The sequence below is a fragment of the Octodon degus genome, unplaced genomic scaffold, assembly GCF_000260255.1.
Source record: "Octodon degus isolate 3935 unplaced genomic scaffold, OctDeg1.0 scaffold00185, whole genome shotgun sequence".
NCBI lineage: Eukaryota > Metazoa > Chordata > Mammalia > Rodentia > Octodontidae > Octodon > Octodon degus.
Window position 1 is genome coordinate 2,310,405 of NW_004524761.1, and position 17,240 is coordinate 2,327,644.

At 41.1% G+C, this 17,240-nt stretch overlaps 1 protein-coding gene across 5 annotated transcripts in view; it reads right to left on the bottom strand.

Moving 5' to 3' along the window:
* Arhgap26 (Rho GTPase activating protein 26) overlaps nucleotides 1-17,240 on the bottom strand; it is a 466,344-nt gene that overhangs the window by 102,507 nt on the left and 346,597 nt on the right. For all 5 annotated transcript variants that reach the window (XM_023704062.1, XM_023704060.1, XM_023704061.1 and 2 more), the window contains exon 18: nucleotides 6,452-6,611. In XM_023704062.1, the coding sequence (XP_023559830.1) occupies nucleotides 6,452-6,611 (160 nt within the window). The remainder of the gene's footprint in view (nucleotides 1-6,451; nucleotides 6,612-17,240) is intronic.

The following is a 17,240-nucleotide window of genomic DNA, read 5'->3' on the forward strand; positions in this document are numbered from 1 at the left end:
TCTGTATCTGTGTATTCAAAGTGGTTGGGGTAGATATATAGTTGCATTGTCTTAATGACTGGAATGATTTGTTCTCATGGTGTTTGTAAATAGGATCACAAGTCCGCATCTTGTACAGCAATTAACCACTAAGAAGAATATATCCAGTGTATTATTTGTTGAAACTGTACTTCCGATTTGATTTGAAACTGTCTCATTGCTATGTTTATCAGTAAAACTGTAGAAAAAAAAATAAAAAAAAAATAATAAATACAAAAAAAAAAGGAGCGGCAAGTGGCTTGAGGGGCGGGGCCAGAGGACCAGGGCGGGGCTTGAGGGGCGGGGCCAGAGAGCTGTGAACCATTAAAATGCTAGCGCTCTGCACCCCCCAGGCCAGTGGCCTCCCTTGGAGGTGTGGTGAGGGTCCTACTGGACCCTCCAGACTCTGTAGGGTGAGCCAGCAGTGTCTGTGATTGAGGCCACCTCAGGCAAGGAGATGTTTGGAGAAGACAGAGGCATTGAGTGTCTCTCTCCTGATCAAGTAAGGCTCCCAGGTCTTGCAACGTAATTCCAGCTGCTTTAAACTATGAAACCTCCAGTAAAAGTGAGCTAAATAAACCCTTCCTTCCCTAAGTTTGAATGTCGGGTATTTGTCCCAGCAACAAGAGCAACTAAGACACACTATTATCTTTATTACTGACTTCTCATATCAATTGTGAAATATTACGGAAATGAAACACAATTGCCAGATATGTCAGTTGCTAAATCAACTGCATTTTCTAATTTGGCATACATTTAGTGTTAGTGTAATGAAATACAAAAGGTTGGGTAAGTTTGTAAGAGAAAAGAAATTTATTTTAGTTCCCACTTCTGGAAATCCAAGGCCAAGGAGCTGTATCTGAGGACAGATTTCTCACCAGTAGAATCCAGAGGTGGTACAGGGCATCACATGGCAAGACACAGGGAGTGTGTACATATGTGTGCATGTGAAATATGTACCTGTGCCTTTTCTGGTCTCTTCCTCTTCTCAGAATCCCACCCATAATTTAATCATCAGACTCCACCTTGACAATCATAAACACCTCTCAAAAACCACCCATCTAAACACCCTGCTTAGATAAAGTTTTCATCCTCCTAAGACCCTCATGATTGGGATTAAATTTCAATACAAAAGTCCATTTTCAACACCCAAACTATATTCAAACCACAGGCATGGAGTTGGGCTTGATGAGATCAACATAATGTGGTGGAGATGACATTCTGTTCCACGTCTAATGTTAAAGGTCCCCGTTATTTCTGTGTTTGACCTTTGACATCTTCAAAGTTTTGGCTGAGCTACTGAGTGAGGAGAGACCGTGTGTGGTGAGAGAAAGGGAGGGGAGGAGGCCATGTGGAGGAGGATAAAGAAGTTCCAGCCAACAGCCAGGACCAAAGGTGTGTGTGAGTCCTAGGCCTATGGTGTGAGGCAAGGTTGGACCTTTTAATCCCTGTCAAGTCACTTGAGTTGATGCTGGAAGGGACACAGGTGAGCCTTCCCCAAGTTTCTGACCCAGAGAATTGAGAGCAATAAAAATGTTGCTTCTTTAAATCACTATGTTTAGAAATCATTTGCTATGCAATAATAGAAAACTAGAACAGGCATCTTGTGATTTTCTGTCTAAGAGATGGTTCCAATGGCTAGACGCCTGGGTTTCCACACCCTCCTTTCAGAACTATTTTCTATTTATTCCTAGCTCTTGCTTGAGTGCTATTCCAAGGCATAAAGTTACTACATTATATGAAATGTTCTGAACAGCATGAGAGGGTAATATGCTAGCCAAGGGGGGGGGTCATATATTTAAACTCCATGTTAGGGCTTTTTTCAAGCCAAGAGGGCAAATGCTATCAGATAAAAAGGTGCTGCTGGAAAGCATTTCTTCAAGTGTGGGGTCAGCATTTTGTTCAAATTCTGACACTAAAATTTACTCAGATAAGTAGCTATTTCTAGACGTTTGTATGTTTCTAGAATATTACAGCTAAGCCTAAAGGAACAGTATTAAATATTAATGTGGATTTTGAGGAATAAGTCTCTAATAATATTTTCTAAGGACATAAACATGCTCTGGATTTGGTGGCTACAGTTGAGTTCTGCTATCAAGGAGTTTATCCAGAGTGTTGTGTCCAGGAAGCCAGCATGGCCAAGGATGCTTAGTATTCTTGTGGGGCAAACATCAGAGCCTTCCACTAGAGACTAAGACAACATGTCTCCATTCTGTACCAGGCTATGCCCAAAGCTACATTTAAAAAGGAGTTGAGCTGTCTAATGCAAGTTGTTTTTACTTAAAAGACAGAACTGATGGTATTAAGGATTTTCCCCCTAAAATAACACACATATATAGTTCTTGAATATAACAGTGGCCTACCATAAACCCTGTATTAAAAAGCCTTGCCTTAGTGTCACTCTAATTCCCTCAGGGAGGAGACAAAGTTTATTCCTGGAATGTTTTCATTCATACTCATCCCTGGCTTCTACAGGACCATAAATCCTTCTGTGATTCATCCCATCCTCTAGTATAGACTAATAAAAAAGAATATATAATGAAACACCATAATACTCTTTTATTTGCACAACATAAACTCAAAATCCAAGAGTAATATAATTCATAATGCACCAAACTAGGTAACCCCTGTCATCAGCCACTTGCTCATGTATTTATAGGCTCTGCCATGAATTTCATACTTCTGCTTCTATATGTTGTATTTAAGATAGGATGGCTATTTGTTTGTAGAAGGTTCAATAAAATTACTAGGAGTGGGGCTGGGGAGATGGCTCAGTAGAATAAGTGCTTGCCTGGCAAGCGCAAGGGCCTGAGTTCAATCCCCGGTTTTGAGGGGGAAAAAAAATCAATCAATCTGTCTGTCTGTCTGTCTGTCTGTCTGTCTATCTATCTATCTATCTATATACATATCTATCTATAGGCCTATGGTGTGAGGCAAGGTTGGACCTTTTAATCCCTGTCAAGTCACTTGAGTTGATGCTGGAAGGGACACAGGTCTATCTATAGATAGATATGTAGATAGATAGATAGATAGATAGATAGATAGATAGATAGATAGATTACTAGGAGCAACTGTCAAGCTAGTTCTGTGGGCCCAAGGATAGTCAAAAACCTTTAGATGCTGCTTGCTATGAACAAACTTGAATGCTGCCTGTAAGGGCATGAAACAACCAAAGTCATTCCTTCGTGCTTGGTCTCAACATATTAAATGATTTTAGTTAGGATATGATTAAGTTATAAAAAGTACTACTTGGGAAAGTGGGATACTTGATATCTGAAGATAATATTATTTCCAAAGAATTTTGCTGAGACTGCTAAAGAAAAAAGTGGTTTGTAATTACTGAAGCTTACTATAATCCAAGAATCCTGGCTAAGTATTTTATAGAAATCTCTGCATTTGATCTCACAAAAACCAACAGAAGGAATGTGGCAGACCAGTGTGTTGATCTTTAAACTTGTTTCCTTTTCTTGTGAGCATACAGTTAAGTTGCTTTTCTTAGCCTCCTCTCCATTTAGATGTGGCCATGTGACCTGTTTGGGGCAATCAGATGCAGGAGAAAAATAAAAGGAGCATCGTCTTGGAATAGGCCACAAAAATCTTACCACTTCTACCCATGTGGAGAATTGGAAGAGGCCACTTTTATTCACGTGGAAGCTATAAAGTGGCAGGGATTTGGGTTGCTGAACTACTCCAGAGGATGCCACTTGAGAATACTTGTATGGAGCTGTTATGTGGGTAAAAGATAAGCTTCTACTGTCCTGCATCCCTGATACTTTGGGATTGTTTGTTGTCTGTTTCTACGCCATGAAACTGCTGGTGGCTTGCCACTTCACTCAATGTGAAGCTAAGTCAGGCTCTACTGAACACTCTCTCCTGAGTAATGAAAAGTTCAATGATCTAGATGCTCATGGTCACATAGCTAGCAAGAAGTAGTGGACTTAAACCCAAGTGATTTGTCTTAGAAACCAGGTTATCAGTTATTAGTATATACAGTTCCCTTTCCACAAGTGTGTTTTTATTGTATATAGCACAAACAACCCCTCTACCTGATTTCCTATATTTGAAGGAGACAGGAAGATGGGACCCCAAAATTAAGGATAGAAAGAAGGCATTTTTTCTCTGATAAAGTATTAATTTCATGTATCTCTTATTAACACGTTAAGAAAAGGACTAGGTTGCTTAATTACCTTTGTAGGAGATGTTGTTAAGGTGTAAATGTGTACATTCACAGATTCTAAGTCATATAATACTTCATGACAAATTAGTGCTGAAACCTCCTAGCTTAAAACAACAATTCATCACTCCCCATATCCGTGGGTTGGGGACTCCAGAAGGGGGTTAGCAGCACAGTTATGACTCAAGTTTCTTTCATGAGGCTGCACTCAAATACTGGCTGGAGCTGCACTATCTGCAAATACCGTCAGGGCTAAGGCATCACTTACAAGGCGACTGGGGTATGGGGCTGGCAAGCTTGTCTGGCTGTTGGCAGGATGCTTCAGTTCCTCCCTGCAGGTCTATCATGACTGCCCTCACGATACAGGGGCTTACATCCCCCAGAAGACAGACATACAGAAATCAAGACAAAATTTGCAGGGCCTCTTGTGACTAATCTTAGGAATCACGCATCACTACCTTTGCAGTGTTCTACGGATCACACTGGCCAGCTCTCTTCAGCGACTGCAGTCATTCTGAAGCTTAGCTGTCACACTCACCCAACGCCTGGCCTAAGAGAATCGGAACTAGGAACCACACAATCAACAAAGCAAATGAAAGTTCTTGCCTTCATGGAGAGGAGAAAGGCAATGTATCTAAAATAAGTCTGTTACATAATATGCTAGAAAGTGGTAAATGTGACAGCAACAGAAAAGCAGAGGGAAGAGGAAAGGGAATGCTGGAGGCTAGCACTGTTTGTGGTTTTAGACACAGAGTTCTCAGAAAGCCTCACTCAGACACTTCAAGGAAGTGGGGGAATGTGTCACATGGTTTCATGGAGGATGAGCGCTCCAGGCACTCCAGGTGAAGGGAGCAGCAAACCCACGCACCTCCTGTGAGGCACGTGTGCGCTTCCCATGTCCAAGGGGCAACAAGCAGTCAGTTCAGCTGTAGGGAAGACGCAGGAGGTCAGATGAGCTAAATAAACAGTGGGGGGACAGAGGCTAGAGTGGACCTTTCAGGCTCCATGCTGAACATAGTGGAAAGCCACCGAAATGGTCTGATTTAGCACATTACAATAGTTATCAGAATAGACAGTCTGAAGTCGAGGCAAATTAGGAAGCTCTTAAAAAAATTTAGACAAAAACAATGGTGGTTTGTACTATTAGTGCAGGTAAACACATTCATATCTTGGTACAGCACTCAACTGCTTTGAAACTCACCAAATTCAGTACTGGAAGAATTTGATGCAAAATTTCTCTCCCAGTATTCGTCCTTTGTTTGACATTTAAAGTGCAAGTTAGACCTTGTCAGTGTCCATTGACTTATGATCATCCTTTCTAGCCAAAACCACTAGTTTGGTACTCCTTTTTGGTATGTGTGTCTCTGGGAACCAATTAATGTTAAGTACCAAGGGACCACTGTAGTCAGATAGTAGATTTATCCTCTACGATTAACTCACTATTCTAGGCAAAATTTTTACTTAGGGAAAGGAATATTTTTTATGAGATTTCAGAGTTATGGCTGCCAAATAACAGCCTAGACAGCCCTTCAGAAGCCTAGAGGAGGAAGTGCCAGAGGGATCTGCTGCTAGGAACTGAGGTAGAACAGATGAAGGAAGCCTCTGCCCCCCACTCTCAGTACTGTAAGCACACTTCTGAGGCAACTCAGTGGCCAGAAGCCCCGGTGTCCTGCAATAAGATTGCATCCACCACATACACAGATGCACACAAAATGAGCAAAAGCCACGTCATTAATTGAATCTATAGACAAACTGTATGGGAAAACTGCTTGAAACACAAATGAAAAAAAGTTAATATTCATAACATTAAAAGCCTCATACAGGAAGATCAATACGAGTACGGTCTGTGCAGTGAGACCTTGTAGACCCTGTACTAAATACAAATAAATAAATAAGCCTCATAAATTTGTAAGAAGAAAACCAAGTTAAAAAATGGGTAAAGGACGTTTTAAAAATGAGCCTCATCTTAGGAGTTCCTTTACTGGATTATTGTGAGGATAAAATGACAAGCTACATACAGCATTAAGCGCTGTTCCTGGCACAACCACAGCCACCATGGCTGTTGCCATACATGCCACTGGTCCCACCCCTACCAGCACTCTTATGATTATCATTACCACTGTGTTAGCAGAATCAGCAAGTTCATCCTCGTCACAGTGAAAGAAACATTAGCAATGTAAACCTGTGTCAATGAAGGCCAATTCGATGTAGCTTCCTCCAAAGTACACTCTTCCTTGCCAGGGACCAAGTATATATTACCTTTTCATGGTTCTCTATCAGGATCTCGATGACAATGTTCTGAAACTTGATGTCCATGATGGCTGCTACTGTTTCTTCCTGAGGTCTCAGTAATGTGGGTCCAAACACCACCCCAAGGTTCGCCACCGTCATCAAATTCTGCTTATGGTTGTTAGCAACACTGGGAACAAGTAAGAGAAAAAAGCAAAAACTGAGACAGGACATCGGGGACAGCTGGCCTTCCCATACTTTTCCTATGTTACTATCTTCATATCTATAGATTTTTCATCTGTGGAAGGCAGAACATGGGGCATCTTTGGAGTATGAATTATTAGAAATTTTTCTACCTATATTTTCACCTACTAAAGTTTATAAATTTTTATTCAGCATTTGAGCTACTTTGCTATTTCAGGATATGATACTTCTTACAACTTCCAGTTGGCCTAAAAAAACCAAAAACTTGGCCCAAACAGCTACCTGCCAAGTTAGGAATCTACACATCTGAATTGCTATCCCGCAAGTCCCAGTAACTTTTTTTTTTTTTTTTTTTTTTTTTTGGAACTGGGGATTGAACTCAGGCCCTTGCACTTGCCAGGGAAGCGCTTATTCCACTGAGCCATCTCCCTGGCCCCCCAGTAACTGTTAATCCCTCTTAGTTACAACTTCTGTACTGGGCTACTGCTGAAATGCTAATGGCAATTTGATCATTAACATTTTCTCTAGTGCAAATACAAAAACTCTCGATGGCTTTAATTCATTTACAAACATAGCAAAAAATAAACCTAACTTTTAAAATGGGCAGATCTGGTAAATTCAGCACTTTAGACTTGAAAGATTAAAGCCCTATTAAACATGTGGCTCCCATTATGTGAGAATGGGATAAATAAATAAAAAGCACTACTGTATACCCATGTATAAGTCTGTGTTTATACTGTCATTTATACTCAAAATTTAAGACATGCACAGGACCTATGGTGTGTGGGTCTGAGTAATTTATTAGATACATATACATGTTTTTAGATAAACAATTACCCAAATCATGTATCTTAAACTCTGAGCACAGGCCCCTCTAGGACCTAGCTTTAAAACCAAATTGTTCATTTGCTGGCCTGGTATATAAAAATACACATGTAAATAACTGATGAGAAGTGAGTGAAAAACTCATGCCACTTATTATTGCTAAGAAAATATCGGGAGCTTCCCTAAGTCACCTGTTAGAAGAAGAAAGCTATTCATTATTAAGTTGAACCAAGAGGGAAATTTAGCAAAGATGACGGTTTGCACAGATCTACCTCCCTACCATTTAGTGCTATTTATACTGAGCACTTTTCCTCACAGTTCTATAAATGCCTGCACTGTTTCTCTCATATACCTCTATTTTGTAGGAGGAAAAGAGATTTTATACCTTGAGAGCCAGCTTTTAAACTGAGTCATTATTGAAATACTACATTAGCCAAGTTTATCAGCATGTGTGCTTTTCTATAATTTTTGAAGCTAAGAATCTAACTGAACTTCCCCCTCTGAGAGGGGTTGCGTGCAGTTAGGTCCATGGAATTGTAATGATGGTGCAGCCCTGTCAGGAAGAGAATTTGCTCTTTGGCTGCTAAGCCACACCTGCAGCAGGGATAGTTGCTATCAGTGTCCTGCTCTGCCTCTGGTCCACATAAAAACATTTTAAACACATATTCTTAGTTCTAGCTGAGTCTTCGGGTCTACTGTAGCTTTCCATCCTTCCCAGAATGACACGGCTTCATCAATGTATAAGAGTAATGCAGATAGATGGTCATGTTCCTACCCGGCAAGGTGAGGCTTTGGTCATGCGCCTCAGTCAATCATCAAGTATGTGTATTTACAAGCTGCCTAGAACATCATTACTTTCCACCCCAGCTACTAAGTGTGGGAAGGGAATTCTCCATCCTACTTCCTTCCCAGACCAGCTAGGTCATTAGACTTATCTTCCCTTCACAAAACTCCCTTGTGCAGATGAATCAACAGGCTATTTCTGTGAGAAATCACTGTTACATTGTACGCTAGTACAAAAATACATGGTTTGGATGATGATCATTTTTACTATCCTGTTTTTCCATACCTCATCGATATAAACAAAAGGCTAAGAACCAGGGTGTCGATTTTAGAACCTCTAGGTTTTAGCGTTATCCTTCCTGCCAACATAAGTTACAGTCTGAAATCCAGCTCAGCCCAGGACACTCCTCTGCTGAAAACAAGTCTCATACCTTTCCTGGTTGCTATTAGTGAATACAATGGCCCAACTTACATTAAGTGTTTAGCACCAATGCTGCTGTTTAATTGATGTGATAATTGTAATAATAAACCTATAGTGCCCACTCCTTTAATTTTTGAAATGGTAAGGATTAAATCCAGGGTTTCATATATGTTAGGGAAGCTCTGTACTACTGGGCTACACCCAAAGGGGAAACTCAGAAAAAGCTCACTTTCCCGGGACTCATCTCTAAGCCTTCCTCGGCTGACTCCCCAGCTTAGGGTCCCAGGGGAAGTAGCTCATTACGTTAAAACCCTAAGTTTTAGGTTCCTCCACTTTATAAAAGGGAAGGCTGGGGTGAATGATGTACCTATTTCAAGATGTTTATGTACAGATTAAATGTGATAATGCACAGGAAATGAAGTTATGCGTAATTCACTCTCCATCCTCTGTTCTTTCACACTTCTCTGCCTTTGTCCACTATCATTTCCTCTCTAGTATATTCTAACTCTTCTTTGTTTGACAAACTGTTGATTTGCCAGGCTCAGTCAAAGGCAGAACAAGCACTGTGGTATTTTATTTGAACTAGTGCTGAGCACAGTACTTGACATGGGAGAATTTTCAGTGAGGCAGTAAGGAATGAGTGTAGCATCTCAGTAGATGTGGACTATTATTCTCAGCCCAATTACTTACTCATAAACCTCAAACTATTATTGATGATTTGGGGGAAGTCCATTTGAACTATCCCCAACGCCCTTTCTAAAGTCTCAAGCTATGCTCCACCCCCCACCCTTTTTCTTTCTTCTGGTACCAGGGACTGAACTCAGGTCCTGAACATGCCAGGCAGGCACTTATGCCATTGAGCTATCTTCCTGGCCCAATGTTCCACTACTTAAGATTTAATTAATGAGTAATAATTACTCTGACTTGCAAGGCCCAGTGCCCAAAGACACTTGGAAAAAAAGGTATAGTAATTCTGGATCAGCAACTCTGCATATAAATAGGTTAGAGGCTATTCGACATTCTTTATTAATTCATTTTCCTATTAATGATCCATTTTATCTCGGAACTTAAAAAAATACACTGACCTAAGTCGTAGAAAACTTTTGGGGAGAAAACTTCCACCTTTTTATCACTAGCTCTCATCTTTTGGCACAGTGAAGCAATAAATTGATCTGTCACCTGATTATTACATCTTACAACTTAGTACAGCTCTGCTCATTACTTTAGAATGAATTATTAATGACTTCAGATCTCTATGTGTCCCAGGGAGAAAGGCCTAGACTGCAGGCTCTGTTGGCATTAGCCATGCACTACAGCTTGATGGATTTGCAGATGTGTGGGAAGCAGGCTGGCAGAGTGCTGGGAAGCTGGTCCAGCAGAGGCCATGGGACTCATTCATTAGCAAGGTCCATAAAACACCAAGTGCCTGCTTTCTGTTCTGGTAATTGAACTGCTCGAGTTCTGCTTCACACAATTCAGAATGTCATGTTGAGGCTTGATTTAAAATCCACACACAGATATTCTTGTGCACCACACCCTGTGCTGAAAGGGCCCTCCGTACCTGGCTGATACATCTCTAATTCCACATGGACCACTCTGCTGGAGGGTCTACATCAAGTACTGCCAAATTTAGAAGCTTCCCTCATAAACTGTAGGCAAATAATCCTACACATGATCTTCACTTGGATAAGCATGGATCCTGTTGTGATCACTAGAGTTTTCAGCTGAAAAGCAATCCATCTCCTGAGATCTGTATTTTCAGGGCAGATATTGGGGGATCTACACCTCATGTTCCATGGAATTCCCTCATGAACTGAAGTTAATGAGGAAAGAATGTGTTCTAGTGAAAATGGCCTTAGTAGAGCTGCTTTTTCTCACCGCTGTTTCAAACAAAAATAGGTGCACATTCTAGGTTGGCCTGACACCCACTGTGACAGCTAACTGTGTGTCAACTTGAGTAAGAAATGCCCAGAATAGTTCTGATTGTGTGAACAAATGATGGATGTCCTGAAGAAGAAAGACCCACCCTGGGAGGCACCAAGCAATAGGCTTGGATGCCAAATGGAATAAAAAGGGAAAGAAGGAGAAAGTCTTGCTTCTGTTTCTTTGGAGGAGCCCCAGTCTTCGCCACTGCCTTGGACATCTGTCTCCTGGTTTCCAGTGCAGACTCTTTAGTGCTACTGCACAGACTCTTCAAGCCTCCCAGCACAGTGCCTTTGGGTTCCAGATACAGACTCACATGTGGCTCCATAGTGAGCTCCAGAGCCTTGACTTGTGATTGGATCCTTTGGGTCTCTAGCATCCAGACAGCCCTTTTGCATTCTTCCACACCGGAATGCACAGGCAGCCACTGTAAGCACACCTTTACACACATACAGCTAGTGAGCACTGACTTACACACCCTTTGAAAGGCAAAAGGTGGACGATTTCCAGATGAAGACGGTGAATGTGATGGGGAACACTATGAGGGGAGCAGATAGTAGCCAAAACTTTTGGGACTTATAAAGAAAATGCATGCTGCCATAGGGATCTCACCTGATTTCCTCAAGTTTAAATGAAAGCCAGAGGTGTGTAAGTGCTAAGCAAAAACTGGTCATCTACTGGTCCTGAATATGAATGCTAAGCAACATTTTATAACCACAGACTACTTTAATAATACACAGCTTTGCAGGGTTAGCAAAAAAATTTCTACCTTCAGGCTTATGGTGGTAGGTTGAGGAATGTCAAAGGTGAGGAGGCCCAGTTTCATTGGGCATAATGTGTGACAGGTTACCAAAGTCTGTGTGGGACAAATGCGTGGAGTAACAGTACTTCACAACTTCTCTGCCGTCCCTTATTTGTTTATGTCAGCTTCCAATGGTAATGATGACTTAGGCTTGCAGTAAGTTTTAGAGACTTTAATAGTTCTGCAATAACTTTTTATGTTTAATTGACCATCATAACTCTAGAACAGTGGTTCTCAAACTTTCTGACAATGATCCAAAATAAACATATTTTCCCATGGAATATTTTGCTACTACGTACATACATAAACAGAGAAACATGTCAGCAATAGAAGTTTCAGAGGCAGTTAAGTGGAATGTATTCTGTTATGGTCTATTTTACTGTTTTCTGTCCAGTAAATTGGTTCACAATCCACTTATGTGACAATGAAATACAGCTCAAAGACACTGATGTAGGGACCTAGCACACCAATGTTACCCCCAAATTAGAAACATGGAAAATTGAGCAAGAGAGACAGTAGCACCCTTGATTTGGGTCAGATGGAAGATAACCAGCGAGATGGCAAGGTAAGTCACACAGCCTCTCCAAACCTGTTCCCTCAAATGTGAACCATAATACCTGCTTCATAAAGCTGGAAGGCAGATCAAACATGATATGTAAGTATATGACATGGAATGGAAATAATAATAAATGACAGCTACTTTTGTCACGGCGGCAGTGAAGAGCACGGCGATGGTAACAGCAAGCGCCAATCCAAAGTCACGCTAGAGTCAGTGGTTTCCCTTGGTGTCCGCCTAGGAACCTCACAGTTGATCGTGCCTGGGGCAAGGAGGCCCACCTCCTGCACCTACATTTCAAGGACTTCCACGATACTGTCTATGTGTATTTCTCCTATTTTTATTCTTTTTCTCTTAATTATGAACAACTTTAAATTTGTTGAAAAGTACAAAGCACAGTGTACTCATTTTCTACCTCCCTATAAGCATGTATGGCACTATAGGCTGAGTTGACTTCCTGTGAGGCCAAAGCAAATTCACTAAACTCACACTGCCTCCGCAGCAGCAGCTGCATGGCCCCAACTCCCTACCAGCTCTTCCCAAAGTAGAAAAAGCCCAGAGCCCCAAAACGGTAGCCCTGGCATTACCTGGACCACTGGTAGCCACACCAAGCTTTCTCCTCCAAGTAATATGTTCCAGTTCACCCTGCGAGACATTTCCACACTGACTGTTCCCTTTTCAGGGTGCCTCAGGACTATGGGTAGGACCATGGCCTTGGAACACACTGCCATACACAGGCAGGTCCCCAGCAGGCCTTGGGTCCACAAGTCTCAAAGTGGATGGGCACCTGAGCTACAGGGAACTTTTCTCTCTGCTGCCTTCTGAGAAAAGCTCCAAGCTCTGGTGTAAGGAGGATTCACTCGAAATGAAGCTGCCAGAACTACACTCTGTGTTTCAACCAGCAAAATTTAAGTTTCCTGGGTTGTTAACCTGGTTCTTTTCACTGACTTCAGGTCTAGGCTTAGTGCATTACTGGAAGTGAGGAGGGAGTCCCCAACCACACAGCTATGTCAGACTGTGCATTTGTTGTCTGGATATCACTCAGATTTGGAGAGATGTGACCAGACTGTATGATGCCTGGGAAGTCCTTGTCAAAAAAGCCCATCTGACCCATAAATATAGCTTTTCTAAGCTATCCCAATGCCTGACATTAAACTGCTTGGTGGGCTGGTGAGATGGCTCAGTGGTCTAAAGCACCTACTTAGAACAAGCTTAGCAAAGCACAGGGACCACGGTTCAATCCCCCAGCACCACACGCCAGCCAGCCCCGCCCCCTGGTGGGCTGAGCTGGCCACACACACACACACACACACATAAATAAATAAATAATTAATTAAAAAAATTAAAATAAACTGCTTGGTACTGACTGGGGACATACTTATCAAACACACACACACACACACACACACACACACACACATTTGGTGGTGGTGGGGTCATTGCTTTTTTTTTTTTAAAGAAAAAAATAGCCAAAAGAAAACCCATTAGACACAATACAGAATTTCCCTAAGCACAATGATATGAATTCAACAATGGTTGTTATATTGTATATTGTTGTTTTCAAACTACTTCTTCAGAGTTCCAGATATAAGTATGCAAAAATGGTCCAAAAATCATAAAAAATTAAAAAGGAGAGGGGGAAAAATATGCATTAATTGCTCCTTTGCTATGCAGTTCATGCTGGCCTCGAGCTCACTTTTAGAGCCCAGGTTTTGTCCTGAACTTGCAATGATCCTCCTGCTTTAGCCTCCCAAGTGCTGGGATTATAGGCATGTGCCAGGATGCCAGGCTTATTAACGATACTGTATTATCTTCCTGAGAATGGTTATCTAGTGAGCAGCCAGACTCTGATCTTTGAGTGACTGAGTGCTTATGATGGGTACTGTGGTAGAGTGACTTTTATCCTTCATGAGAACCCTTTCAGAAAGGAACTCTCATGACATGACCATTTTACAGGAGAGGAAACTGAAGCACTGAGATGTAATGAGCCTGAGAATACACAGCTACGAAGGGCAGAAGTGGAGAAGAGCTAAACCAGCAGAGCCCACCTGCTCCTCTTGATCAGAGCTTTCAGCTGCACCCACCCAACCACAGGTAAGTTCAACTTCGGCTAACAGAGAGGTTACCGCCTCAGAAAATTCAAAATTGTACATGTATAAAAGTGACACACTTGAGACTGGGATGGAAAAGCAGTGATAATAAGAAGAGGGAAAAGGCTCACCACCACATTACTCAGCTGAAAGAAGGAAAAGAGAGGGGAGAGGACCACGGTGCTGACCAATCCTGTTTCTTTCCCTTCCTATAAGAAATATGGCTGCATGCTTGACAAGGTTATGAAAATGCTGCAACTGCCCCTTAAGGTGGTGGCATATCATTTTTAGTTGGCAGGTGCAGCCGAGAGCTATTTTCTAATAATGAAAAAGCAAACATTATTAAATTGAGAAAAAATAAATTAAAAATAAAGCAGGATGCAGAACTGCTGACATAGTTTCTGTAACTTAAAAAAAATAAAGATGGTCATACATATATTCATCCAGGTTGCACGACTTTTATCTAAGGATAGATATCAAAGCTTTATGAATAACTTGCAAGGTGTTCTCTCTTCTGGTGAGAGGATAAACTATATTCCAAACGGGTAAAAATGACTTTGGAGACATTAAACTCTACTTAGAACTAAATCAACTCACTCTATGTACCAAGGACTTAGCCCACTTATTGAGGACTACTTGGTTATGAAAATTCTTTCAAGAAAAGGTAAAAGGACATGGGAATGTAGAGAAGACAGGGTGCTTCTGTGCACACAGCTTGCAGCCTAAGGAAGATGTACTCAAAGTCAGGGCATGCACACAGCTCCATTTCTACTCTGCTCTCTGCAAGTTCAACTCTACTCTCTGTTTAAACTCTACCAAAGGCTTCTGGCTATTTTAAACTTCAAGCTTAAAATCCTTGGCCTGGAGCATGATGGGTCTTAAAAAGATTACACATAGAATTTCCACATGATCTGCTAATTCTGCTTCTAGATATGTTTGAAAGAATAGAAAGTTGGGTCTCAGAGAAATATTTATAAATCCATCTTCATGGCAACATTATTCATAGGAGTTAAAAATGCAGAAGCAACCCAAGTATGCATGGAAGGATGATGGATAGATGGATGGATGGATGGATGGATGGATAAGAAAACTGGGTCTGTACATACAAGGAACTATTATTTAGTCTTAAAAAGGGAGGAAGTTTTGATATATACCATAACATGGGGGAAATGAGGACATCATACCCAGTGAAATAAACTAGTCATAAAAGCACAAATCCTATCTAATTCCATTTATGTGGGGCAGTCAAATCATAAAGACAAAAAGTATAATGACGGTTGTTAGGGAGTGAGAGAAGAAGGGATAGAGAGTTTTGTGGAGGGGTATGGAGTTTCTGCTTTGCAAGATAAAAAGTCATAGATACGGATGGCAGTGATGGTTGTAACAATATAACTTTATCAATATCACTGAACTGCACGTGTAGACATAGATAATGAACTTTGTTATTGATATCTTATAATAATAAAAAAAGAAACCTCTTGGTATCTCCTAAAAGGTCCTGCATAATACAGCTAATACCCTTCTCTACCATGCTTCCCTGCTCTTTGACCTCTGGGCTAAAAATTCCTCTAAACATCAGTGTCTTCCTTCCACATGCTAATCCTTCCTGCCTGGGAAACCCCACAGACCCCTTTATCTAGCTCTCTACTACTTATCACAATCATTTCCTCTTAGGGGTTTTTCCAGACACACTCTAGGTCAGTGGTGGTGAACCTACAGCATGGGAGCGACAGTGGACTGTTTTTATCATTGAAAACTCTAAAAGGTTCATCAGGAAAAGCTCTAGGTCATTTCCCTTACTAAAATTCTAATCTCTCATTTATTTTCTAGTACTGAGTTAAAAATATATCATCCTTCATAAAATTGTCCTTGTCTGTCTCGCCACTAGAGTGAGACCCCAAGAGGACAGAGACAGGAGAAACCTTCCGCCTGCCACATCCCCATTAACTAGCAGAGTTTGCCATGTCAAGTTTGAGGGGAAAGAGAACAGAACGCAGGCATGCTTCAGGAGGCCGACTTTTGCTCTGCACAACAAAGCTCCACTGCACTAAATGCCTAAATTTCCATGCAACCAACTGGTGTCCTAGAGGCTTTGGCAAGCTCAGGAACAGTAAGGGGAGAAGTGTGAGCGCCCAGAGCAGCTCATCCTGACACCAACGGCCTAAAACAAGAGGTATCTCTCTTTGGTCACACACGGTAATCTGGAAAGTATGAAGGCCATAAAATGCTTATAGTGTATAATAATAAATGCTACATGCATTGCATAATACATGGCATATAATATTGTGCAACACTTACATTATAATGCTGTCCTAATATACATGCTCATTAAATCTTTTAAGATAGTCTACTATATCTTTTCCCTTTATTATTCTCTGAAATTCCTTTATTTTCTCCCTGCCTTTGCTTATTACTATGATTGTCATAGAAATAATAGCAACTAACAGTAACAGCATTTACTGTGAGGCAGGCATAAACACCACAATTATTTCATTTGATCCTTAACCCTATGAGCTAAGTTTCATTACTCTTCTATAGGAAAAAGATGGGGTTCCAAACAATTTAGAATATTGTCCCAGGGTCACATTTCTAATAAGGAGTAGAGTTTGAATTTCATAATTCAAGAACAGGCAATGTGCTTTTGCATCTGTAGTTTCCAATCCGATTTTTGAGCTACAGGACTTAAATGTTCCTGTATAATGCAGTGTGTGTGTGTGTGTGTGTGTGTGTGTGTGTGTGTGTGAGAGAGAGAGAGAGAGAGAGAGAGAGAGAGAGAGAGAGAGAGAGAATTTTATCTAATTTGTTTCTTTTCTATATGACCTAACTTTAAAGAAATGATGGGCAAAGGAAAACATTTTCAAAACAATAGACCCTGAAAGTAAATAATGTTCATCTCTGTTAATCAACAGTATAAATCCCAAAATTCTTCTGGTAGCAATATAATAATCAGGGGCCAGCCAGATAGCTCAGTGGATTAAAGTAACTGCTTAGGCAGACACAAGGGCCAGAGTTTGATCTCCAGCTTGCCCTGCCGGACCCGTGCCCCCAGAGCACACTGACTTAGCTATTGAGATTGGACATGGCAGCACGCACCTATAATCCCAGCTCTTGGGAGGCTGAAAAACAGGAGGACTCACTACAAGTATGATCTGTGTAGTGAGATCCTATAAACCCTGTGACCCTGTACTAAGTACATTAAAAAAAAAAAAAAAAAA